This window comes from Odontesthes bonariensis, chromosome 6 (assembly GCF_027942865.1).
Source record: "Odontesthes bonariensis isolate fOdoBon6 chromosome 6, fOdoBon6.hap1, whole genome shotgun sequence".
Lineage (NCBI taxonomy): Eukaryota > Metazoa > Chordata > Actinopteri > Atheriniformes > Atherinopsidae > Odontesthes > Odontesthes bonariensis.
Window position 1 is genome coordinate 31,030,072 of NC_134511.1, and position 25,815 is coordinate 31,055,886.

Sequence of the window (25,815 nt, forward strand, 5' to 3'; positions counted from 1 at the left end):
GAGGAAAATACATTCCAAAGACATGAAGTCCGTATAGATTATTTTCTGGTTAGATGCCTGGAGACAGGGACATGGAGCATTTTCAGGGCTACTAGGGGAAAGTTATCCCACATAAAAAGGAGCTGCAGACGAAAAAGAGGCAGAAATTTCATTCAAACATTGTGCTCATCTCTCCAGACTTGACGCATCTTTTCTGTAAATTCGAGACGGACCTGATAAATGCAATAAAGGTTTCTATGTTGGATTAAGTCCGTGTCAGCAGAGTTCTTCATCACCCATCTACACATCGGCTGATTGAAGGCAATCATCCCTGATTCACCTCACCACCATGGAAAGTGACAACATGCACAAACATACCACAAGCACAACTCGCAGATCAAGACAAGAAAAAAAACTTTTCAAATAGACTTGAAAATGAGGACAGAGAAGATGCTGAGTATGCTAGAAAATACGAAGGAAATATTTGGAATGAGGCACAACAGCAGGGATTGAAAGTGTCAGTGTCCAGAATGCCAGCTGCTTAGGTACAGGAAGCACAAAGGAAAACATCAGCACAGGGAGCTGAGAACAGAGAGAGCAAGGAGAAAGAAGGGAGCTCGTGCTCAGACACGAGTTACTAAATGATTCAGCGGTGAGCCAAATTTAATTGTCTTATTGCATAACTTATTGCATAACTTTAGCAACACACTTTTCTCACGGTACTCTAAAGAATAGCAATGGGTTTTTTGAGGGTCTTTGGCGAGTGAAATCGATTACTGATAATAGAGAATGAATGCTGTTTTCTTGCTTGTTAGTTTCCTTGTCTGGCTCTACCTCACATACCATCTGTTTTTCATTGCTGACTCTTTCAGTGGATATTCACATATTTCGCAACAGCAGATGTAATTTGTTAAAAGGTAATTTGAAATCTGGAGGTGCTCCTACTCTTCATTTTCCAGGGAAAGGGCCCACTTATAAAGCGTGTGCTTTTCCTGGAAAATGAAGAGTTTCCAGGACAGAGCGAAGATGAGTGCTGGGTGGTGGCGTTGCCAAGAGATGGAATGATAAACAATGTGACCCAAAACGGAAACAATCAGGCCCTATTACAGACCCCACGTCAGAGTTAGGGCGAGTCATGCAGCTTTGGATGACACACACCAAATCACACGTTCACAGCGAGAGGCACATCGACGTCCAGCAGCCGGCGTTATGATGTCAGCCGCTGTAGAATTACAGGATTCTGAAGCGCTTTCAAGCGTGTGCGCATAGGGAACCGTTCAGATTGTTAATTGTTGTGAGGTGCATTCCTAATTTAATCACGTAGGCCAAGTCCTTTCTAAACTGCAGCGTAGCAACACACACTTGCACTTCAATTCTTTTGATCGATGAAGCCATTTAAAAAGAAGAGACTGAAAAAGCACAGAACACCCTACAGGCGTCCTTATCATCAGAGTGCAAGCTAAAGACTTCCCATTTCAACATAACCCCTGAAAGTCTGCCATTAAATGACAAAGGCCAGATTCATATTTCCACTAAAGTTATGTAAATATTCAATTAGTGAGCTTTGTATAGCCAAGGCCACTGTTGTTACAGGAACCGAGGTTCTTGCTCTTTTCTGTAACTGTTTTTAGACAACCTCTGCCCTGTCTTACACTCAGCGCCCAACTTGTTTGGGTTCTAAAATATCTCATATGTGGTTTGTTACCAATACTGTTATTTAAGAGGCTTTGCAGCCACATGAGTATATTTCTACTGCTGATATATGAACATACTTGTAAGACTAAAATGCTACAGAGGCATCACATTTTGTAACAATAAAGTCATAGCATTGTGCATCAGCTATATTTAGCAGATACATAGACATGTATTTAAGAAATGATGCTACATCAGTGATCATAACATCATGGAAACATTAGTTATGAGCTGCAAGAGCATCTGAGAGGACACGTTACTTGGTATCTATCAAGTATGCAGTTTTTGGTGAGATCAGATCTACACTGATCTGCCTGTCAATATCCAATTTTGAATAAGATGTTGCACTTTTCCATATGTCACTATGATACACTTTCTTTCAGATGTCTGAGTTTAAGTATGATACTAATCAGTATTTACATCATCAGTGTGCTTTTGGGCATCAAGAGAAAAACACACCCCTCTTGCAAGCATTCTTCACTGTTCTCATGAGGACGGACAGAAATAATACCTTCCAGAGATATCCTGACTTTTCGCTTATGATTTCTCTTTACAAATAGGTTTTTCATCACAGCTGTTTGCAGCCTGCTTGCAGTCAGCACAGGGAACATACCATCCATTTAGTTCATTAGAGGGCTACCCACTCATTTTCCCATGGTTTTCTGTTTGTGTGTTATGCACAAACTATGACCTTTGAGCTGATAGTGGTGGAATGAATTTCAGCTAGTCATTGTCTCACTGCTCCTACAACTTTTCCCTAAAATTATGAAAAGGAAAGCTGACAGTCCAAGATGTTAAGACTGATGACTGTAATGTAGAACATACACCATGCACCACTAACAGTCAAGCAATATCAGTGAGGCCCTCTAGCTCAAAATATTTAGGTTTATCTTACATTAAAAAAATCCAAATTAAATCTGTGTGCAAACTTTCTAAAACAATGCAGATCACACTTATTTGTTAAGTAGGTTTTTATTGTTTTCCTCTTCCCAACAAAATTCAATTTGTGCTGCAAATGCATTGTCATGGTTATAAAACCTGCTCTACACTAAATTACAAATTTACATATATAGTTATCTACTCTGTTGTAAAAATTAATAAATTAGATCAATAAATAGTCTTTTATTTGACACAAGCAGCAGAGGTATCAAAAGGCTGATAACAAAAGAAAGTATTTCCTTTGGGTATCCATAATGCAAAAATGTGGCTCCTTTTTCACTCCTAATTCAGGCTTAAAGACAATAATGTTCCAAAAGACCAATTTTCTTCCACAGAAGTGATGGATGAGTCAGTCGGAGATATGCTGGGCGCATATGGTGCTAGGTCAGTCAGTTGAAACAGTTGCCTAGGAATGTGGACAACTCCCCTGCCCCCTTCCCACTCCCCCACATCCCACCACATCAAAAGTTGCCCAAAATGGCTTCAAGTCCTCCCAGCACTGGCATACATGTTTCCCAACCCCCGACACCTTGCTATCGCAGAAGCTTGGGGGAGTGGAAAAGAGGCATGTGAAGTGGGAAACAGGGTTGAGATAGATAACCCTGCCACTTGGACCCCTGTGCAGTGCTCACGTATCAGGCGGCTGCAGGAGGCAGGAGGTGGGCCCGGAGAGTTCATGGCTTGTCAGGTTGCCTCAGGGAGGTCATTTCACTGCAGCCAGGCACATGAAGTGCTGATTAGTGCTTGCATCTCGTGGGGAGGCCAGAGATAATTGTAGAGGAAGACCGATGTCAGGGGAAAGGAGAGGGAGGAGGCTACTGACCCACTAGTTCCCACCAGGCTGCACAGATTGAAGGATAGGTTCAGTTCTTTGGCAACTGAGCCTATCTTTTGTGTCTTTTTTGTTTTGTGTATGACGGCATACCTTTACATCATTGATGATAACATGCTGACTGTAGATCCGCTGCACAGTCTCTCCACAGTCTGACTGATGGCAACTGCTGTTCATGCCTTTCTGTATAAGATGAAATACTTGTTTGTATCTTACGATACAAAATTTGTGTTCGTCCACTTGGAGTGCACATAGTTTTATCAATAGTGAATTAATGCTTCCAGTCTCACTGAGTAACCCTAACAGAGATTCCAGCAATTGTCCTATTCCTTTGTTGAAGGCATTCTTGGCTCATGTCCTTGCAGCTTATCGTTAGTTTTGTGTCCTTCCTCTTGTGGTAAGACTTTGCGAAGAGTTTAACTCTGAAAGTGTGGACTATCTGCAGCCGCACTCGGCCACCACCATGCCTTCATACTTGTACTTGTAGGTGACCACCCCTGTGTCATCCAGGTACAGCAGGGAGATGGGGTCTAGCTTGGTGGGCACACAACACGCCTGTGCCGCCTTCTGAGGACTGTTGATGTTGACCAACGTCTGGACAATCGCATGCTTTGTGGGTGTGACGTGTTTGGTCAGTGGATAGGAACAAACCCCAGCGCACTCAAAGGCATCGTAACCAGTGGGCGCCAGAATCCAACTGTCCCAGCCAATATCCTTGAACTCGACATAAAGAGATTGTTTCTTGCAGTGATTTCCTTTGGCATTGCGACGGATGCGGGATGCTGTGTCATAGATCAGGTTAGAGCGCATCTGGATGAGGTCCTCCTCATCTGGGTCTCCTTCGTCCCCCCACAGCCCATTCAGACCCATGCCCAAGTCGTTCTGCAGAACCATGTCAGAGGTTTCGTGGTCAATCATCTCATTCAGCTCACGCCGGTTTTCACGATGATCTGTGCTCTGATCATCAGAAAAAACAATCAGCAGGGGTTTATGCTTGTCCTCGGGGCTGTTGTCGATTTCCATGTCCCCTTCAGGTGGACCGCTGTCTTTGCTGTCGTCTTTCATACTTCGAACATTCTCATCATTAACAATGCTGGAAATATGCACCTCTAGTCGGTGAGTAGTGCCACCTTCAGATCTGCGCCAACTCTGAACAGCAGCAGTGAGATCAAAAGCCTCCCAGCCATTATCTGTCCCGTAAACCTGACGTGAAGCCAGCGCCAAAAGCTCTATCCGCTCTTCCATCCCTCTGAACGAATCCCCTCTTGCTGTCTGCACATCAGTCGTGTTGTCAACCCAGTCGTGTGATTCCAGTTCATAGATAGTGACCTTGCGGTCGACACCGGCATAGAGGTGGCGGTCAGTCTGGACTAGGGTGTAGAGGCGAAGCTCAGCTGCTGTGATGTGTTCATGATTGGGGACTGACACATTGAAGAGGAGTGGGTGTCGCCTCACTCCTCCAACCCCCACAACACTGGGATTTGTATCTGGACAGAGAGATAAAGGATAAAGGTTAAACTTCCATTATGTCTTTGTTTAGGCTAAATGTTGTTGAGAATTGCAAAGAATATGAATCCTATCCTAAAAGAGAAAATTTTACACTTAATCTTTATTTTATTGCATGCCAGAACAAGAACAGCCTGTGATAGGAACAATGCCTTGCAGATAATAGCTGCAAGGATTTAGGAAGCTCAACTTTTATTTATACAAGCTAGAAGCAACAGTCTATCTAAAATCTTATTTGCCTGGTTTCAATATTTAATTATCATGATCTTAAATATGAAAGTGTGATAAGGAACATTCAGTTTTATTTTGATTATTAAAATGCTTATGAAATGATAAATGAACATGGCAACGATCAGAAAGAAAAATCTTCTCTCTTTTATAGTTAGTCTTTTCATTAAGTAGGGGCATCATGATATGTATCAGAGCTGTACCTTCATTTTTGAAGCTGCGGATGATGTTGGCTGTGGGCATGGCGGTGCGATCATTGGCAAAGCGGTTATAAAGCTCCATCATGTATTCAGGCGGTTCCTCTCTTGTGCTTCCAGGAGGTAAGGGTGGGGGACCCAAGCCCGAGAGGTTGAAAGTCCGCAAAAACTGTTCCTTCAGATTCTCCAGCATGCTTTGCATGTCCACGTTGTTGTCCTGCTCCAGTAACGACGGATCCACCACCCCTCCATGGCCGTCCCCCAGCCCCACAGCGGGACGGTGCCTCTGACGAGAGCCGGAGATGGGGCTGCCCTCTCCACAGAGAGGCCCCTGGAGTAGCAGGATGGAAAACAGCAAGAACAAAATCTTGGAGGTGCAAATGGTTCCCAGCATAGAGACCCAAATGCTCGCCATGAGAGAAATAATCTGCAGTACTCTAGTTTATGCCCTCTGTTATAGTCTTTGGATGAGCTCATACAACAAAGAGAAAACGGGATTCTAATTTCTGACTGTACAAGTCCAGAGGATTTATATATGTAGATTTTGGTCAATTCATCTGCAGCCTAAGAAACTTGTTGGTCCCTGGCAAGAGCTGAAGTGTTGCTGACCCTTGCACTGACCAATGTGTGCCCCTCTGCAAGCGTATACTCCAGTTGCTCCAGATCTCACAGCATTTATTCTCATGCACACCTTTTGAAGTCCTTTGCAATGGGGCTGCGGTTCCGGTGGCAGGTTGGCCGAGGCTCGTCTTTGTCTGTCCGACTCATCTCTGTTGTGTCCTCTCCTCTGTCAGTCTCTCTCTGTACTCTGCTCTCTTCCCAGCTCTGTCTTTCTGTCCCTTATCTATGTTATGGTGGGCTCTGCATTGCTCAGTGCTTATGGTCTCTTTGTGGTGTGTGTGTGTGCGTGCCTTCTCTTTAACTGTGAGTGATGCACGAGCTTGTGCGTTATCTCACAACTTCCTTAATGAGGGTTTTGTAAACACTGTCCTGTAGCTTCTTCCTTGTGGAAGGGCTATTTTGTTTGGGTGGGTGTTCCAGGGTTGATACCCTTCATTTGTTTATTTGCTTTGAAAATTTTGCAGTTCTGCAAGCAGCTATCTAGGCTCGATTGAGCATTTCTTTTTGACAAAATACATATATCACTGATATCACTGAATGTGGCACACTTTGCCTATCAGACAAAATTGGTCCAAATTAAATTGAAAGGCATTGAGGTGTAAGACGTAAATGGTTAAGCAAGAAACCTACCAGGATCACTTTAAGCCAGTGGAAAATTTCAAGTTTTTCATGAAAAGCAAAGACTAAAAAAACACAGTCAAGTGCATTCATTCAGTAAAAAAAGGATCATAACCTTTATTTTGCTTATTGAAACAAGCTCCCTACTCTACTTGGAAATGGATTATCCTGACACGAAAGGCTTCTTTGAAGAAAGGGAAAAAAAGGTAATGATGTACATCACAATACAAAATGAGGGACCTTCACAAGGTTTCATCAAGGGGCAGACAAAGTTCTCTGAAGACATTCCTCTCGATTAGGGAGACAGCAACAAGTCAAAGGTGAAGTCTAAAGAAACCTGGTGATACAAGACGTTTTCCACCATTCAACAGTGTATGACGTGTATGATGTGTATGGCAGTCGTGTGAAAAAAGACAGTCTCTTTCAGTTCTAAGGTTTTACATATCAGGATATAATAAGAATAATCTTGTTCTTAAAATGAGGTAAATACAAAAGTACAAAAACCGTTTCACACAGTGATAGTTTTTATAAGCCTAAACAATGAAGTGGTGTGTGGAAAACAAGGTACACGATTCAACAGCTTGTAGAACCACCTTTAGCAGCAATAACATGAAGAAATAATTTTCTGTATGATGTTACCAGTCTCTTACATCTGTGTGGAGGAATTTTTTTCTTCTTTACAACATTAGTTCAGTTAATTGAGGTTTGCGACATTCGTTTCCGCACGGCTCTCAAGTTCCCACCACAGCATTTCAATCAGTTGAGGTCTGGACACAGTTGTACAGTCACAAACTTTAACATTTAACATGCTAACTGAGGCCTTCAGCGTCTGAGATATAGCTCTTGGGTTTTTGCAGTTTCTTTGAGCATTGCACGGTCTGACCTTGGGGTGAACTTGCTGGGTCCATTCCTGGGAAGATTGGCAGCTGTCGTGGATGTTTTCTGTAGCAACAATTGATTCTCTAAGATCATTGCTGATGTCTTTCTTCCTCGTGTTAACACACATCTGAATGATTTATAGAGGTACTCACACTTGCCAATAATCAGTTAATCAGTTTTATTTCATTCACAACTCCTGGCTGCTACTTACCCTTCTAATTCCTATGGAAGCTACAAGGTTGTGCTTATTTTTCTTAATACCCTTAAACTTGAAAAGCTGAAAACTGAGACAGGAGGTACTTTTTTCACTTGACTGTGCGGCTATATGATGATTAAGAATGACTCTCACTGGCTCCGGAACAGACTTAAACAGCTGCTCAGTTACCTGAAAGCTCATCCCACCACACAAATTTCCTTCATTCCTGAGCTTCTTCGTGTGACCCGCAGATACACTCTTAATTTGAGTGCGTCACAGAGATGGGAAGGAATGAGCTTTTCCTGCCTCTGCCACTCATCTGCTAGGCTGACAGTTGACAGACATGCTGTTATCTTGTGCTTTGTTGAACTGTTGCTGCAACAGACTATCACATCTTCCTGAAGGACTTAAGAAGGCTTGATAGTGGCAATGTCCTTTTGTACACATAGGCAGGCCCCTCCATATGGACTGAATTATGGGCCTGAGGGTGTAATAAATGTAGCTTAGTGGAGGCCACAGTTGCTATTTTTGGACTGAACTTTCTAACAAACAGTATTCTATGCTGATATCCAATTTCCCAGTTTTATTACTCCCATCTGTTTACCCTAAATGATGAAAAGGAATTCAAAACTAACATTTTTCCAGATAACACCAGCATCACTGAAAATGCTTTCACAATCAGTTTCAGAGGTAGGAAACAGGAATGAGTTCTTTTATGTTTTAAAGCAACATTCATTCTGTTTTTGGTCACTTCATGGATAAAAGAGTTGCCTTGTAATTACACATCAATTAACATTCATGTGGAGTCTCTAGGCCACACTTTGAGTCACAATAAAAATTGGATTTTGTTTTCACCAAGAATGCCTGAGGGAACCATCAAGCTGTTCAGCTGCCAAAAGCTCCATCTTGTTTTAAGCAAATCATTTCTATCTTGCTGATACTAGTTAGGCATGTCGTGGGTTTGTTGAGTGATAACAGCTGCATGCTGTAACTCCAGCAAAGTTATCAGCGAGACTGAGGAGAAAACCACAAGACCAGAACCACAAATCCAAATTAATGAACTGAAAAGGGCTGTAATCCTGCAACCCCATTAAAAGAAAAAAGTTTGGAGCATTGTACGTAAACAGAATGCAATGATTTGCAAATCTCATGAACCAATATAGTATTCCCAATAGAACTTAGAAAAGTTTGCAAATGTTGAAAGTGAGACACTTTACGATTTTACAAACAATATCAGCTAATCTTGACTTTGATGGCAGCAACGCATCTCAAAAAGGTTGGGACAGGTCCGTGTTTCCCACTGTGTAGCATTCCTTCTTCTTGTAACAACATCTATAAATGTCTGGGAACTGAGGAGACCAGATAATGGACCTTTGGGAGAGGAATTTTGTCCCATTCTTGTCTGAACGTGCATTCTAGTTCCTCAAAAGTCCCGGTTTTTCTTTGAAGTATTTTGTGTTTCATGATGCTGCAAATGTATGTATAGACTCTTCTACTATGAAGCCATGCTGTTGTAATAGATGTAGTATGTGGTTTAGCATTGTCTTGCTAAAATATGCAATATGCCTGAAAAAAGCCCCCCTGAATTCTTAATCATGTTCATATGTGCCTTCTGTCTCGGTGCCCAAAGATCACTTGCAGCCAATAGTGATTTTTGGCCATGTCCCATTTGCACCGAGATGTTTCAAGATTCTTTGAATGTTTAATTGATATTATGTTCTGTAGATGATGGAATATTTAAAGTATTTCCGATCTTTTGAGGAATAGTAGTCAGAGATTTCTTCACAATGTGTTGACGTAGTTTTTTACAGATTGCCCATCTTTTTGTCTAAAAGACTCTACCTCTCTATGGTGCTCTTTTTATACCCAATCATGTCACTGACCTGTTGCTGTTTCCTTTTAGTGCCATTTATTTTTCCAGCCTTATAAGCCGCTTTCGGACTGTAGGAACCATTGGCAGTTCTAATAACCTTTTCAGGAATGGGGCCGTTTTCTCCCGCATTCGCACTTACAGGAACTCGGGACCATCTCCCTTAGTTCCTATAACCCTTTCAGCTCCTTCTCGTCAGCTGGGTCTTTTCATGGTTCTATAGAACACATCTGACGGAGGTGTTTGGTGGTTGGTAGCTACGCCCATTGTCATGCTATCACGGCTGAAATGTTTACTCATACAACACGGACAAAACCGGCGCGTGTTTAATAAGTTAAACTTACACATTGTCTCCTTTGTCTGCGGCACTCTGCTCTCCTTTCTTCCTTAATTAAATGAAAAAGTATCGTCTCCTGACTCTCTCTGAGCTCTTCCAGCCTCAATATTAGACGCCTGATGTGATCGTCCATGATTAATATCACCATCATGCAGACCATGAACACGGTGGCCTCCCCGCTCTCCATATTAGCTTCTTTGTGGTGTTTTTTCTACTCTCCTTACTTTTACCGGGTTTTGTTTTGTTTTGTTTTATTGTTGAATGTGGCGTAAACGGCTAACGTAACACGTCACTGACGCAGACGGCTGCGCGCGGCGCATCAGTCCCGACCTGGTCCCGACTCATGTGCGAATGCAGACTGAAACAGAAGGACAGTTATCAGAACGAAATTCGAGTAGGACAGTTCTGATAACTGCGTTCTTAGAACGGCTCTGTCCGAAAGCAGCTTTTGTTGCCCTGTCCCAACTTTTTAAGACATGTTGCTAAAATGAATTCAGCTAACGTTTTTCATGAAATTGTAAAATATCTCATTTTCAGCATTTAATATGTTTTCAATTAACTATTGATAATAAGATATATGTTAATGAGGTTTTGGAATAAATGCATTCTTTTTTTATTTACGTTTTACACAGCTTCCCAACTTTTGTGGAATTTTAGGTTTGCTAAACTCCACACAGCCACATCAGGTCATAAATGTCTAAAACATTTATATTATGACTTCTCTCAGTCTCATGTAGTTTAGGTCATGTAGAATCTGTGATATTTTACATTACACTGGCACTATAACATCTGCCAGATGCTGTAAGAATGTACACACCATACCTATCTATCTAACTATCTAAGTGCCTTGAGATGACATTTGTTGTATTTGGCGCTATATAAATAAAAATGAATTGAATTGAATTGAACCTCCTCTCAGCTAAAACTGTAAATTTACAGACATTTTCCTTAGTTTTCTCCCTGTTAATAAGGTAAAACATACAGAAACAAAGGCAGTATTTGAGATTACAAAAATAATTGGTTAATTTCCCTTTCCATTATGTGTATTTTTTTTCAGGCATGGATCTCTTTGCTGATGTTGCTTACAGAATGTTGCCTTATTTTTTTCTATTTTTTTCCCCATGATCTCAGTGTGATTGTGTAAAAAAAAAAAAAAAAAAAGATTTTTGTCTGATTCATACAAGAATACTACAAACAAAATATGTGTGGAAAAAGAGCATTCATTGTGAAAAAAAAAATCAGATTGATTTTTGGGGATTTTATTGACATATAACTGATATGAAACATTAATGACCCCCTTTGGACACACAGTATTCGCATGTCTGCCATTAGATTCATATAGTCCAACTGAACGATTTAGCGGTGCTCATATTGTCCGACCATTACATTTCTATGTAAATAACTTATTGATTCCAGGTGTGGCTCTTTCTTTTCTGTAACAGCTACATTAAATAGAGGGAGTTCATAGCCTGCACATTGTGACTCCTGACGGGGAGAACAAACTCATGTTTAAAGTCTATAATTGAGAGTTTTCTCACAGACACCAGTAAATGACCCAATAACTTATCTTCATGATCAAACACAGATTAAATGGAAAGAATCCAGTAGGTCCTGTGAAATCAGTTCTGTTGAAGTTATCAGAGTCATAAATACATTACATATATCAGTGAGTCAGGGAATGCATTTTAGGTGGGAGCTTGTTTGTCTTTAATGATGAACTGCTCAACGTCTCTTTGCAGCTCCGTGTTGCGTTTCTGGGCCTCGTCCCGGCTGCGCTCTGTGTTCTTCAGGCAGGTCTCCAGAGTGGCCACACGGCGGCGCTCTTCTTCCAGAGCAGCCTGCAGATTTGCCAATGTGGCTTTCAGCTCCTTGTTCTCCAGCTGCAAACTACAAGACACACTGAGGTTTAGGTATTCAGTGAATTAGGATTTTTGAATATCTCCTCTCGAAACAATTCATGTGCTTGTGGCACCAATTTGTCAATATGTACTGCACTTGAAGTATGATGGTCTCTTTATTCTCATTTAGTCTGTACATATACGAATAAATAGCTTTTTCTTTGATAGCAAGCGTCCCATAACAACGTATCTAAAGAATAAATAAAGCTGAACTTACCTGTCTACAAGGCTCTTGGGATCTTCCTTCTGCTCTGTCCTGCTGTTGACCTGCTGCACTGAACTGCTCACCTTCAAGCTGTTCACACTCCTTTGATGAGACAGTATAGCTTTGGAGGCACTCCCAACTCCAACAGGTTGGGGGGTACTCTCAGGTTTCTGTGAGCCAACAGGAGAAGAGCATGTCTTATCACTTTCCTTTTGGTCTGTGATTCTATCCTCCAATTCCTTGTCTCTCATCGGAGAGCCCCCAAAAAATGACCCAGAGCTCCGCAGGTCAAGGATTTTAAAAATATCCTCTGCAAAAGTCCCGCTCTTTTCTTCCACGCTCTCCTGGATGCGACTCCGCCTGCTGAGGGCATTGGCCTTGGCAGCCATCCCGGTGAGAGGGCAGTTGAACGTGGGCAGGGTCTGCGTGCGTTTGCGGGGACTCCCAAGCCACTCCTCTGGAGAGGGAGAGAGGGGGTCCTGCAGGACTTTCTTGGGGCTGCAGTCGCCTCTAGCTAGAAGGGGACTGTCAATGTTCTCCTCTTCTTCTGGAGACTCAGACAGAGATGCATCACCCATCTTAGACAAACACAGAATCAAAATTTTATCTCCATTACACAGCACAAACTGCACAAAATGAGCAAAGTGGATATTTACAGTCAGACCAAAAAATATCGTCAGACTAAAGAAAAGACATTTCTTTAGTTTGGCTTTAAAGCTTTTAACCATTTTTCCATCCATCAGTGCTGTGTTTTCAAAATCACCAAAACAGACGACCAGGAACTCAAATAGATGCAGATACTAATATTACAGTTGGCTGAATGTCAGGTTGCACACACAGTTATGTTCAAAAGTCTTGATCCACCTTTCATTTCAGTAAACAGGAATTAGGTGTGTTGATTTATTGAAACTTTGAAACAGAGTTTGTACAATTCTATTCAAAATAGTGTCTGTCAATCAATCAATCTTTATTTATATAACGCATTTCATACCACAGGCAACTCAATGTGCTTTCAAACTGTATGTATTGGCATTATCGAAATGCAATTATAATGAATTGGATTCTGATTGGACTGCATATTTAAAGTCCATTGAGATCACTTTTGTTGTGAATTGGCAAAATATAAACTAAATTTAACTGAAAACGTGTTATCATTGATGTTTTTCATAGACAAAGAAACTGTGTGTCAAAGTGATTGGTCCTTTGCTAAGCTGCTGTTATGTGTAACAACACTGTTTCCTCTGTTGAATTAGGTTCCGTGTTTAAGTTTGGCTGATTGACCAAAAAACAGGCAAAACTCGCTTTCTTTGAGTCAATCAGCCCATACGTCTTGCAGCCTTTCAGACTGTCTTTAGTGAAGCCCTCCTCTCTGAGATCTGCCTCTCATCAGTTCTCCAGGACACCTCTGTGAACTCTGCTCCATCAACCCCAGTTTGTAAACCCTGGTTGGTCCTGCCTATATCCCCTGCCATCATCTGGGACTGTGCTCTATAATGTCACCTCTCATCAAAAGCTTATTATTTCACATGTCTGTGCTTTGCACCAAACCCATTTTGCACCAAATAATCTCTAATGAAAGTCTTTTAAAAGCCAAGTTTCTTATTTGTATGACTATATCATCTGTTTACTTTGCTTGGCTATATTGTAAACTAGACCTCTGCCTTAATGTATTTCCAAGTTGAAATAAAGGTCTGATGAAAGAATACATATGTTATATTTTGTAAAACCACCTGTTAGCTGTTAAGCTAAATGTTCCCTGGCTCCAATATGAGCACAATTAAATCTATCTTCATATCTAACTCAAAGCACGAAAATATATAACGATATTTCCCATATTTTCTCAACAAATTGGCACAGTTGTTTGCCAAGAATCAAAATCCATCTTGAAACAATGCTCGGAATATTTTTGCATGCGTTGTTTTTTTGTCAGCCATGTCATTGTCTGTAATTAACGTGTGGCCAGCTCGGCCATACCTCGGCTTCTGATGACTCCCAGCCCACAAACCTCCGGGGAGCGCTCTTCTGGCTTTTAGCCTTTTTTGTAGCAGATGTGGGAATCACATCCTTGGAGAGAGGAAACAGAGTCTCATGCTGTCTGATCATCACAGTCATCAGCTTCTGGATCTGAGGAGTCGCTGTGAAGAAAAACAAACACAAATGTGAAACGATTAGCATCAAAATGCCTCATATTTGGGCTTTTATGAAAATTCTTGTTTCACAAGCTTTTAAAAGTCACTTGAGTTTCCTTACAGGTGGATATTAAGTGCTTGTTTTTATGCAGCATAAACTACAGAAGGATGGAGGTATGTCAATGTGTCACGCCCAGGGACTCATTTTTAGTTTTCATGTGTAGGTTATGCTTTTGTTTTCACTCCATGTTTAGTTTTTACCATTGTAGTTTCCCTGCACTCTGTTAATTAAGTTCACTCACTTCACCTGTGTCTTTTCCCTCAGCTGCACTCACTCTCCCATCACTCTCACTCCCTATTTAGTTTCCTGCCTCCCCTGTCAGTTGGCCGGATCTTTGTTTGATGTCAGTTTGTAACCCATGCCACGATTCCTGCTTCCCATGATTACCACGGTTTCCAAGTTTTTGTCAAGCTAAGTATTTATTTATTCCTTGCCAAATATTTTTGTTTGTTTTCCACAGTCATGTTTTCTGAATCCGCCTTTTGTTTGTACTTTGTTTTTTGTTAAATAAATCACCCTTTTTTTTTTTTTTTTTGCAAGTCCACATCCGTGTCCTCCCTTCCACCCACACACCCTGACATAATGTCTGATAAGATTAGCAATGTATGATACAAAGTGTTGAGTTTGATACAGTACTTCAGTGATATCTCAGTATAGAACGGCACATGAGAGAAGTGGAATCTGTTCTCACCCTTCATCATAGTGAAGGGATCCTCTATCTGCGGTTTGAGCAGGTTGACTCCCATCACAGTTGCCAAGTTTTCTACGTTCATCTTATTCACCTTGGAGTGAAGCTGCACCTCAAACAAAAACCTGACAACACAAGGACAGATTAGCAGATGTAACACATGCAGCTGATATTTTTGAACTAGAACATATAAATAACTATTTTCCAAATAATGGGGCATCATTAGACACTACAGCAACTTTTCTGTTTTGTGGAATCAATCATGTCTTTAAATTTTCAGTTCTCACTCACCGGCACACATAACTGAGAAGGTTATAGTTGATTCTGGGGAGAAGTGCAATTTGCTTCTCCAGCATTTCCCAGCCCTGTGAGGACACACGAGGAGATTAGTTAATGTACGTGTTTTAAATATCTAAGGGCCTCTCTGTGTTTATAGACTAAGATATGCTGACATCCTCCATAACCTTTTCCCTAAATACACATACCTCTTTGCTGCTGGAGTCCAGCTGGTTGGTGCAGTCCAGGAATTCTTGGTACTGGGTCCAGGGCACCACGGGTTCAGGCAACTCCCGCAGGTACAGTTTGAGCAGCGACGCCACTGTGTGGACATCTGTGTCACTGTGAAAACATGATTTATCATCCGGTGAGAATCCACTGAAGGCTCAACTGGCATTTAAACCTGATACACTCAGTGTCATACCAGTATTGTATTGTCCTGTGAATGAAATGTATAAAATCTGGAACCTCCTTTACACCACATGCTTGCAGCTTGAGTGATTCTGTACTCTGACCAGCTTTAAATCTATTACTAATTCTATTTATTCTTCTCAAACATACATTGTGTTGTTGTTAGTATTGTTAGGACATCTTATATCCTTGCCACAACTCTCTCAGTGCTTTCAGTTACACTCAGATCTGTTGTGTGATGGAGTGGAAACAAAATCTTATTTGTATCTGAGACAATCAACAAGTTGTGGGCCTTGTGGCCATATTTTTTTATATTTGGTCAACTCAAACATGACAATAATGACATTTTCGAGGGGAAAACAGAAACTTGCATGTTCTTTGTTTGATTTTTGGCCTGAACTTTGTTATAAAGCATCTTTCTTTGTTTTACTTTACTCTAACCTTGACTTGCATGAGTATACAGACGAACAAGTTGGGTTAAATTAGCTGTGCTCTGTCAGAGGAGCTTGTTATGTTGAGTAAGAAAGGCATCCTCCTGAGTGCCTGCCAGAACAGGATGTGGTTTCGCCCTCAACTTCGAGCAGACAGAAATCTATCAGCCACTCTGTACATATCTCTCATCTCTCCTCGTTTTCACATAAAAGAGGCTCATGCTGCTCATTGGTCATCTCCTTTTATGGCAGTATCCAGGTTTTAACATGAAAAAATAACCACATAACCAGTTTTCATGCAGTATTCTATTTGAATTTACACAACTAACTGAACTACTTCCTGTACAATTTAGTGTGGCAGTGTAATCATCTTTCTGTAAACCAACTTCTCTCTCAGATAGAATCATGAGAGCATTACCTGGGGAAGGAGGGCCTCTCTCCTGCATCGAAGGCATCTCTGAACTGTTTGACAGCGTTGTCCTGACCAGGGAGGCGGAAGATGCCCTCCTCATTCAGCCCATGTTCTTTGATGAACTCCACACATTTCTGCACCAGGATTGGCACCATGTGAGGTCCAAAACGCTGCTCACTCGTTACAGTGTCCATGAGACTCTTTCCAAATACTGCACAGAGAGGGAAAACATAATTTTGAGCTTACTCATATTCAGGCAATCAAACAAATTGCAGTCTCTTTTCACAAAGCCTCTACAGCAACAATTATTGACAGGATGTGCAAAAATATCAGTTATGGCTTTATGTCAGTTATGGCTTTAAGACGTCATGCTGCAGAGATGTTAAATCAGTATGCTATCCAGCTAGTTCCAGCACCAATTTTTACATTATAATGGAATAATAAGCCATTGTAGAGTCCAGTCTGCTAAAGTTCAACATGAGAGGAGAAATTAAGACTGTCCATAGTTAAAATCTTTCTTTTATTCAGTGTTATAATACCAGGATCTGGTCAGTAATGTTAAAGACTCGCTAAAAGGGTTAGTATTTATCTCTGCAGAGCCGTGCTCTGCTTGTATTCCTTTTTTTCTTTTGCCTTCTTATTTTGCAGTGTTGGGGATGTTTGGTGCTGCAGTGTGTGGGTGTGCGTGGGCGCCAGCCTAGAGAGTGCACAGACGTGAGGAAGGACACAGTGATCAGTTCAAATCTCTATTTCCTCGTCTGTTTCGCTCTGTTTTTGTGAGCCTGGACCTGCACCAAAATCAGATGATGCTGCACCTTCCTGTAAAGTTGGGTGGACATGTTTACTTGTTCTTAAAGAACGCAGCTTTGTGGTAGATCCAGAGAATCTCATGAAATATCCTCTGCTGACTCATGATGACTTTTCTTCTTTTCATGCTTACACACAAAGAAATAGTCACACACAGAAGCACACTGATTGTTTATCTGTTCTAACAAGCTGGTAGAGAGTTAGAAACTGGAGTTACATATTTAACTGGCTGGATTTCCACTGACTGGTTTGAAGTGAACTAATAAACTAGGCCTTGCAGCGTCACCAGTGGGGGGTGGGAAGCCTTTGTTGCGCATGCTCATTGTTGCTTTGTGTGATGAATATGCACTTGAAACAACAATGCTACCTATGTACAGCTTTAGTGATGTTTTCCTGGAATTTCATCACTTTGCTCTGTCAAGTCACTGAGCAATGATTCTACTTTGTCGTTGATCCAGACAAATGAATCCCTTTTGTCTTTTGGTTTCTCACAAACTTTGTTTGTTTTACTTTTGGGCAGAGTTAGGCTAACTGTTTCATCCTCCTCATGCAAAGCTCATCGAACCTGTGGAGTCAGACTTGTATTTAAAGGACGTCTAACTCTGTGTACAGAGGACAGGATTGTTGCTGAGTCATGCATTACCTTGGTTGCTACAACAATACAAAGTTTTAACCAACCTCCACTTGTTGGTACTCCAATGACTTTGCGCAGGGTACGGACCCAATCCTCCAAGTCACTTTGGGAGTTTGCCATTAACACATATGGACATCGCTCCCTGTCGCCAGCTGTGCCTAGGAAATTATGATGATTTTTAAAGAAAATAAACATTTTTGGTTGTTTTTAAACTTTTATCATGTATTCTGGAAGATTCAAGATTCAAAGGTTTATTGTCATATGTGCAGTTAGAAACTTGTTTCCCTGTACAATGAAATTCTTTGCTTTGTTGCCCGCACTGGATGTCCAAATATATAATAATAAAAGATAAGATAAAGATAAAATAAGCATGCAACAACAATATTAACAACAAAACTCAATGGCACACAACAAAATTATAATCTCAAAAATTAAATATGGCATAAGGTAGTTAAACCAAGTCCCACAGTAATAGTGTCTTACTGTTACATAACACCATCTTTATGGGTGCTAGAATAAACACATCTCCCTTTTACGGAGGGATTCATGCTTACGTGGGATGATCTCAAAAAGGTACTTTCCAGGGTCATCTGGGTTTGGAGGGAGTTCATTGACTTTGCTGAAGCGCAGCTGGATGACTCCCTGTTGACCAAAAACAAGAGAACAAACAGAAATAAATATGATGTCCACACCAGAAGTGTCTCAAACTAAGAACTAGCTTATAATCACACTAATATTTAGACTCATTCTTTGACAATAATTTTGAGCCTGCCATTAATATTAACCATTCATTGTTGAAATTACAAAGAAAAACCATTCTTTCTAACATGACTGTAGTTAAGGCCTGCAAGTTTCTCTTTAGGCAGTTATACCAACTAAAAATGACCACTGCTGATCTGTTATCTGCTATTTGTTTTCACTCTATGTTACAGCACATAAAGTTCAATATATATGCTCTACCTCAATGTCCCATCCTCACCACACAGCCTACTTCTCTATACTATCTGCTTCATGAGCAATATATCGATGTAAGACGTGTTAAAAGAGATGCAAACAGAAGCCAATTTTGGCATCATAAAGTGACTTTATAACTGTTTATACTGAATGACAATGTTTTTTTCCCCGTCCAATAATTAGTTGTTCACTTTAACCAATCACATCTTTGATTAAAAAAGTAAAAAATACATTTTGCCATAAACAACTTTGCTAATATCTTTGGGAGCTGTCATATTAACTGTTGCCACACCTACAACCCACCAGCAGCTGCTAGAAAAAAAGGAAGGTAGAAACAAATGTGCATCTGGTGCAGAAACATAGCTTGGAGCCTTTCAAAATGGATTATCTTATGTTTATGATCCTTCTGACCAGCAAAGTGGCAAATAAGCTGTTGTAGTCAGTAATTACACCCCTTTGTTTCTATGGTTACTCTCATCTGGCTCAACTTGCACACAAATACCCCAGCTTTGGATCTTGGTCTTAAAGGAAAACCAGAGACTTTTGCTCTTTAGCTCCCGCTACAGTTGTGGGATGTAACACCACAGTCATAAAAACATATATCTGTATGAGCCCTGCACATGTGCAGCCATACACATGAATTTGTTGTCATGTTAAAGAGGCCACAGAGTTCATAAAAACATCAATGTCTTTTGCTGTAAAGCAAAACGGTTTGGTACAGGGCTGGAAAGCAAATTGGAGCTGTGGCATCTCAGCCATCAGGGGGGTCAAGGGCTTTTTCAGGCCCAGGAATGTGCTTAACAAGTCAACGTACTTCAAGGAACTAGTCAGAAGCACATAATTCTAAGCTTCATGAACTTTTCCTTTTGCTTTGATTTTATCCCAGCATTTCCAATAAACACAAACTTAACATTTTATCTACCTCTGAGCCTGCTTTATTACATCGCCTTTGTTTACAGATGTTAGAAAAATGAGCCTTTAATGAAAGACTTTGGTCAAAAAGAGAATACTCATGGCTGATTTGCACGGATATATATGAACACATGTTCCTTTAGATGGACGTCTGACTCGACGGTGAAAAAGATGCTGCTTCAGCAATGACAATGCAAAGCAGCTGCCAGAAAAGGGGGATAGAATAACCAGAAAGACCAGACTGGCATTAAGATTTAATATCAGTGGAAAATACGCATAGAAGTGGATTTTTTTACAGTAACTTAAAAAAATTTAAGTTACTTAACTTAAGTAACTTAAAAAATTTGTCAACTTTCCCCTGGAATGGTAATTTAATTTTTCTTAGTATTTGAATATTGTCAGCACTTTGGCCTCTGATAACTATAGCGAAAAATGCACCGCTGCAGCCGTGGTAAATTCAGTTTCATTACTATTACCAGAATTTGGTCAAAGAGGGAAGGAGGTGGACTGTTTCCTGCCTGGCTTGGCCTGAATATGGTTGAGAAATTTTACCATGCTCTGTGGATTGTTTGGGGTTTCGCTTCTTCCCCTGAAATCCTGCTATTAATTCATTTGTCTTCACATTATCTTTTGGGAAGCTTCCCCACTTTGTTTCTGTCCCACGTGGACGGATCTACAGCATAATAACAGAGACTCTTGGCTGGATGGTTGATTATGCCTCTCTTGTGATCGAACTAATCAACCACACAATCGACTACATCAGTTTGTGAACAGGAAGTGTGCAAAGTTTGTCACACAGGTAGTGTGCGAGTCGTTGATTAGAGATGATAAATGGCACATTTCATATCAACCTCTTAATGATGTCCGAATGTACAAGACAGTATATAAAGATATAAGATAGTGTTATAGGGTTGGCTTTGCTTTCAGTTTTTAACTAGTGTACTTTAAAGACAACACGAATATGTAAGAAAGACAAATTACTTAAATGACGATCACTTACATGTAGGTAATTTTGTAAGTACTTAAAAAAAGAACACATCATTTTGAAATAGAATGATAAAAGGTAAGACGGCATTCTTTCACACGGTCTCACCTGGACTGTGGTCTCCTTGTCATCTTTGTGGTAGGTTAAAGTGCTTCCTCTCAGCACAAAGTAGCGCTGCTGCCAGTTCTTTACTAAAGACCTTTGCTGTTTCTTCAGCCATCCGGCCTTCAGCGGCCTCTCCATGGACCTCGAGGAGCGCGGCGAGCCCAGGCCGGGGCCTCCCTCTCCAGGAATCACACTTTTGGATCGAGCTGCCAAACACCACAAGAAAGCAGTTGGTAAAGGTGTTTTCCACCTATCTCACTGCCCCCCACAGCATGCAGTGTCACAGTCTGAGCTGTGAAATACTACCAAAACATCAGCTGCACAAGACTGCAGTAGAGCACTTCCTCTTTTTGATATGAGTATACTTCGGCCTATCAGGGTTGAGAGACCTTCTAACTGTTGGCTATTTTTGTTTTCCATCTATTCAGGCTAAGAGGAAACTGCTGGTCTAAGTCGACCAATTTCCTGTGGAGGGTGTATGAATGCGACTGTGATTGTAGCACTAGAAACTGACAGTAACCCAGAGGTTGCCTGGTATTGCCTGATATTTCTCACTCAAGTGGCTGTGAGGTCCCATGATACGACAGTCTAAAGTACTGCGGAAAGAAAAGAGGCAGAGGTGTACGTGGCACAGAGAAGACAGAGGAGGACGGAGACGCTGTGAGTGACGCGCAGGGTGGTAGGACCACAGAGATAACTGGATTCAGATCAAGCCCACTGTCTCAGTTGTTCTTAAATTCCCCTTGTCTTCCTAAGCAAAGATGACAGAGGAGAAGAGAAGAAGAAGGGCTGCACTGCAGTAAACAGGAAGTTGTCACATCATTGCCGGAGGCCCGCAACACTTTGAAAATCTCCACCTACAAACCCGAGAGGTCTTTGGTCTTAATTTAATAGCACCACACTCCCCTGATTAGGGGAAAGTTAAAGTGCTGTTGAGCCACGACCCCACACACAGACGCTGATTGAACACCACACCCTCAGCTGGCAGACACGCAGCTTCTTCAAAGTGGGCCAACTTTGTAATGAGCAACAAGTCCCACAACATTTTTAGATGTATTCAAAAAGAATTACATCAAGAGCAGTATCTTAATATCAAGACAGATACTGGGGGGGAGGGGTGACATTCACTCTTCCATAGAGAGAAATGCCATATCATCAAATTATATGTTTCACTCAAAGTAATGTAAATTTGGCCTGAATTTCCATGATCTTGCACGAAACGGATTAAATAAGATTTGCAATTTAGTCACAGAGGTGACTACATGTTTCATTATTGAGTATCAGGTCTTTAAGTTAAGTTCTTGATGACAAACTGTGACTTTCACAGGGAGTACATCAGTGTTTCACAACTTCTGCAGAGTTTTATTTATTCGTGTCATTGATCTGACAAAACAGCTCTTCACTTAAAAAGCTGTGACGGTCTAATTTTCACCTTGAAAAGATTAAAGGTGTTCTTCCAGATTCAAGGCCAGTCCTATTCATCTTAAGAAACTCAGTCTGAAATAGTCCTTTTATGTGAAACTGATAAAAACTGCAAGTTATGTAAAATCTGGATTTTATGAGAGCAGAGTGACATTCCAGAAATGCTTTAAGCAACCAGAGTTAGCATGTAGTGTTAATGGGCTGCTTTTCAGTCACAATTTTTGGTGTGTGAAGTCGTCTGACAAAAGAATATGAATGCGAATCAGCTGTAATAATATGCACATGTGTATTTCTGCTTTTGCAAAGAAATGTAACTTTGGAGCATGTGCAGAGCGCCTAGGCCCATTTGAGTCTGTATATAATGCATATACATGCAGGAGTAATTTGACTGCATCATGCATGTGTGTTCGCTTGGTTATGAGAAGCTCGATCTCATATGACCTTGATCAGACCAACACGCTTTAAATGTCCGGCATTGTTTTCATTACAGCCGTGGTATTGTGCTTACTGTAGCTCTGTCACCATGGCTCATGATATATGTCAGAGCTGCAGCTATGTCACTGATGACTTTTAAGTGCGTTACCAACCCTCCTTTATTTTATTCTGTTGCTGGAACCCATCAGCAGAATCCTTCGGTAATTCTTTTCTACATGTAGCCACAATGTGGAAAGGCAGAGAGACACAGCCCTGAACAACGAAACTGAGATAATTCCGATGTTCTTAGATCATTTTATGACCAGCCTCATGTTGTGATACTACATTAACTTTTTTTATTTTTTTATTTAAACTAATTCTCTCAAAAGTCTCTGTCTTTAATTGTGTATTTAATAATGTAACTGTCTGTAAAGAAGCAATGCAATCATCCGGACATGTTGCTGTTTTTGAAACATTTGACCTTGCAGTCCACTATGAACTCCTCTGAATACCAAAGTTTTCTCGAGTCAAATGTGAGGCCATCTGTCCGACAGCTAAAGCTTGGCTGAAACTGGCTCATCAACAGGACAATGATCCCAAACACAGCAGCAGATCTACAACAGAATGTCTGAAGAAGAAAATAATCAAGGTGTTGCAGTGGTCCAGTCAAAGTCCAGACCTCAACCTGACTGAAATGCTGTGGTGGGACCTTAAGAGAGCTGTGCATAAACCAATCCTGCAAACCTCAATGAACTGAAGCAACGTTGGAAAGAACAGTAGGCCAACATTATGTGAAAGACTGATAATATAATAAAAAAAAACATTACTTTTAGTTACTGATCATAAAGGTGGTTCTACAAAGCTGGTGAATCATGTGATGTGCTTAATTTTTTTCAAACTTCTTCTAATGACACAGCATGAAACGCCATGTGTTGTTTTTCTTCTGAGGTTGTAATCACCTAATTCTTAGACCTGCTGTGGATCAGATGGCTGTCATGATATATAAACTCTGACATTTTAGATGTACTTTCTTTTTTACGTGACTGTAGTTTCCTCTTTGAAATTGACATTTGCTTGACCTATACAGTCTGTGCAGACACATGCACTGCACTGCACAGCCCCCCCACACACATATATATGTATTCATATATTTATATATATAAACATGTATTGTATGTATGTATATATGCACATATATGGAGGCACAGCAACATATAGGCAGCCACAGAGTTAAAAGTGGTTTGCAGAAGCTTTGCTGTTGCATCAGTTTCCTGCTGAAAGCCTGCATCACACCACTTTTGAGGCAACAAATCAGTCACCTGTCATGATCCACAAAATATCTCTAGTGAAAGAATCATTGAAGGTTCACCAACTTTGGAGGATTTCTACTTTCATACAAGTTCAAGAGCATGATGATAGCATGGTTTATACTCAGGCAACACAAAGTAGATGAAATACATACAATGCTGGTAGCTATTTCATTCCACACTGCTGAACATCCATTATCACCGATTGTAAAAACTGATTACAGCTAAAACACAGATGACGCACGTTGTGAAGAGTTGCAGGACTGCGTTAAGAAGAGTTAACCCCCGTTTGTGTGCTTGTGTGATGTGGATATTGCAACCACTGCGCCTTGCAAGCCTGGGAGGAAAGCATGTTACTGCTCTGAGTCCACCCTGAGCAAATACCACTTAGCACCGCATTAGTAATTGTACTGTAACCCTGAAATACATGACCGCTCGTAGTTTTGTGTGCAAGCACACACACATACACTCATGAGTTTGTCGACCACTGACACTTTCATTGGTCATACATTAGTTAGAAGCTTATGTTGGCATATCGAAAGAATGCGTCTTCTGTCAGACAACAGTGATTTGTGTGTAAAAAAAAAATGGTCTAAAAACAGCTCTGGTTAACTACAGCAGGTACCACTCAACCACCAATGCGCTCAAAAACCCACACAAAGAAACTATATACAGAGGCAGTCAATCATTTCTCTCCAATATGAAGAGTCCTTCTTTGATACTGGATATCACATTAATTCATAGGCAACAAAAAAGTAAGTGAAGACACAACATTTCCAGTTTTTTTCCCCCCCATATGCTAATTCTGGTATCATAGAAAAGTGTCTGAACCTGTAGTGAGGAAGCTCTGGGTGTCAGTGAACACAGCACCATCACCACCTTACCTATTCGAGCTGTCTCAGCCTTGAAGGTGCTGAAGTCCCAGTTGCGAGATAGTTTCAGAGACATTATCCTTCAGCACAGGTCAGTGCTTCAGTACACACATGCACCTCAACAGAGCAGCCACAGACACACACACAAAAGCACGCACACACAAATTACACAAACTATAATTATCGCAGATCACACTTCCTACTTCCTGTGTGTTAATTTTTCTTCTTCTTTTTCGCAGCTCTTCAAAACGCGTCGCTTCATGTTGCCTTTACTTCCATGTTTGTTCTTGTTCTAATAAGAGTGCGGCTTAAATGGCTTCCACAGTGATCCACTGAAAAGCTGAAAGGTTCTAGAGCATCATTGTAGTGAAGAGTCTTCAAATGACTAATGTTCACTTGAATACTGTCACAAGAAAAAAAAAAAACCCACCAGCGTCTTCTTAAAGGAAATGGTTTTTACCTCTTGGTTTGACTCTTTCAGTCAGCATGTTGCTTCACAGCTCCAGCTGCAGTGGGATGAACAAGAAGACAGTATTTATGAAGATTTACTTAACTCTCAGGTGAAATCTTAGCATGTGACGGTCCCGGAGAACATACTCTGTGATGCTTGTTAAAGTGATGAATGTTATCATAAAACTGGTACAAGAATATCAACTGAACATTTTTCAAAATGGGGAAGACCAAAAGGGAAGAAACCTGTCACAGAATGCCACATGAAATGTTTTTTTTTTATATCTTTAATCTTCTCTAAACAAAGGCAAAGCACATTTCAGCATTAAATACAGCTTCTCTCGAGACCATGTACAATTCAACAAACGACGGCAGTTAAAGAATATATTCTAAAATCATATAGATTTGTAAGAGAATCTATAACCACAAAGTAAAATGTCCACAAAGGGAAGCTGACGGTGCATACGGGACAGATACAACTCCCATACATTCCTTTTCAGAGGGCATGAAGCACGACAGCAAGGTGGCACCATGAAGGTTAAAAAACA

The 25,815-nt window shown here is 40.8% G+C and overlaps 2 protein-coding genes across 3 annotated transcripts; both read right to left on the minus strand.

The window, feature by feature from the left end:
* Positions 1-2,642: 2,642 nt before the first annotated feature.
* Positions 2,643-6,260, minus strand: bmp10 (bone morphogenetic protein 10). Its single transcript, XM_075468295.1, has 2 exons — positions 5,380-6,260; positions 2,643-4,929 (listed from the first exon to the last, which is right to left on the minus strand). The coding sequence occupies exons 1-2, from the start codon at positions 5,786-5,788 to the stop codon at positions 3,878-3,880; spliced, it is 1,461 nt and encodes a 486-aa protein (XP_075324410.1). The 5' UTR covers positions 5,789-6,260; the 3' UTR covers positions 2,643-3,877.
* Positions 6,261-11,137: 4,877 nt separating this feature from the next.
* arhgap25 (Rho GTPase activating protein 25) lies at positions 11,138-25,358 on the minus strand. Of its 2 annotated transcripts, none has more exons than XM_075468293.1 (11): positions 25,278-25,358; positions 20,806-21,008; positions 18,401-18,488; positions 17,891-18,004; positions 16,412-16,616; positions 15,361-15,493; positions 15,167-15,240; positions 14,879-15,000; positions 13,972-14,132; positions 12,010-12,575; positions 11,138-11,781 (listed from the first exon to the last, which is right to left on the minus strand). In XM_075468293.1, exons 1-11 carry the CDS (start codon positions 25,303-25,305, stop codon positions 11,580-11,582), a joined length of 1,896 nt encoding a protein of 631 aa, XP_075324408.1. In that variant the 5' UTR covers positions 25,306-25,358; the 3' UTR covers positions 11,138-11,579. The 2 variants fall into 2 exon arrangements, with proteins under 2 accessions (XP_075324408.1, XP_075324407.1); XM_075468292.1 differs by lacking the exon at positions 25,278-25,358 and adding an exon at positions 24,830-25,242.
* Between the last annotated feature and the right edge of the window lie 457 nt (positions 25,359-25,815).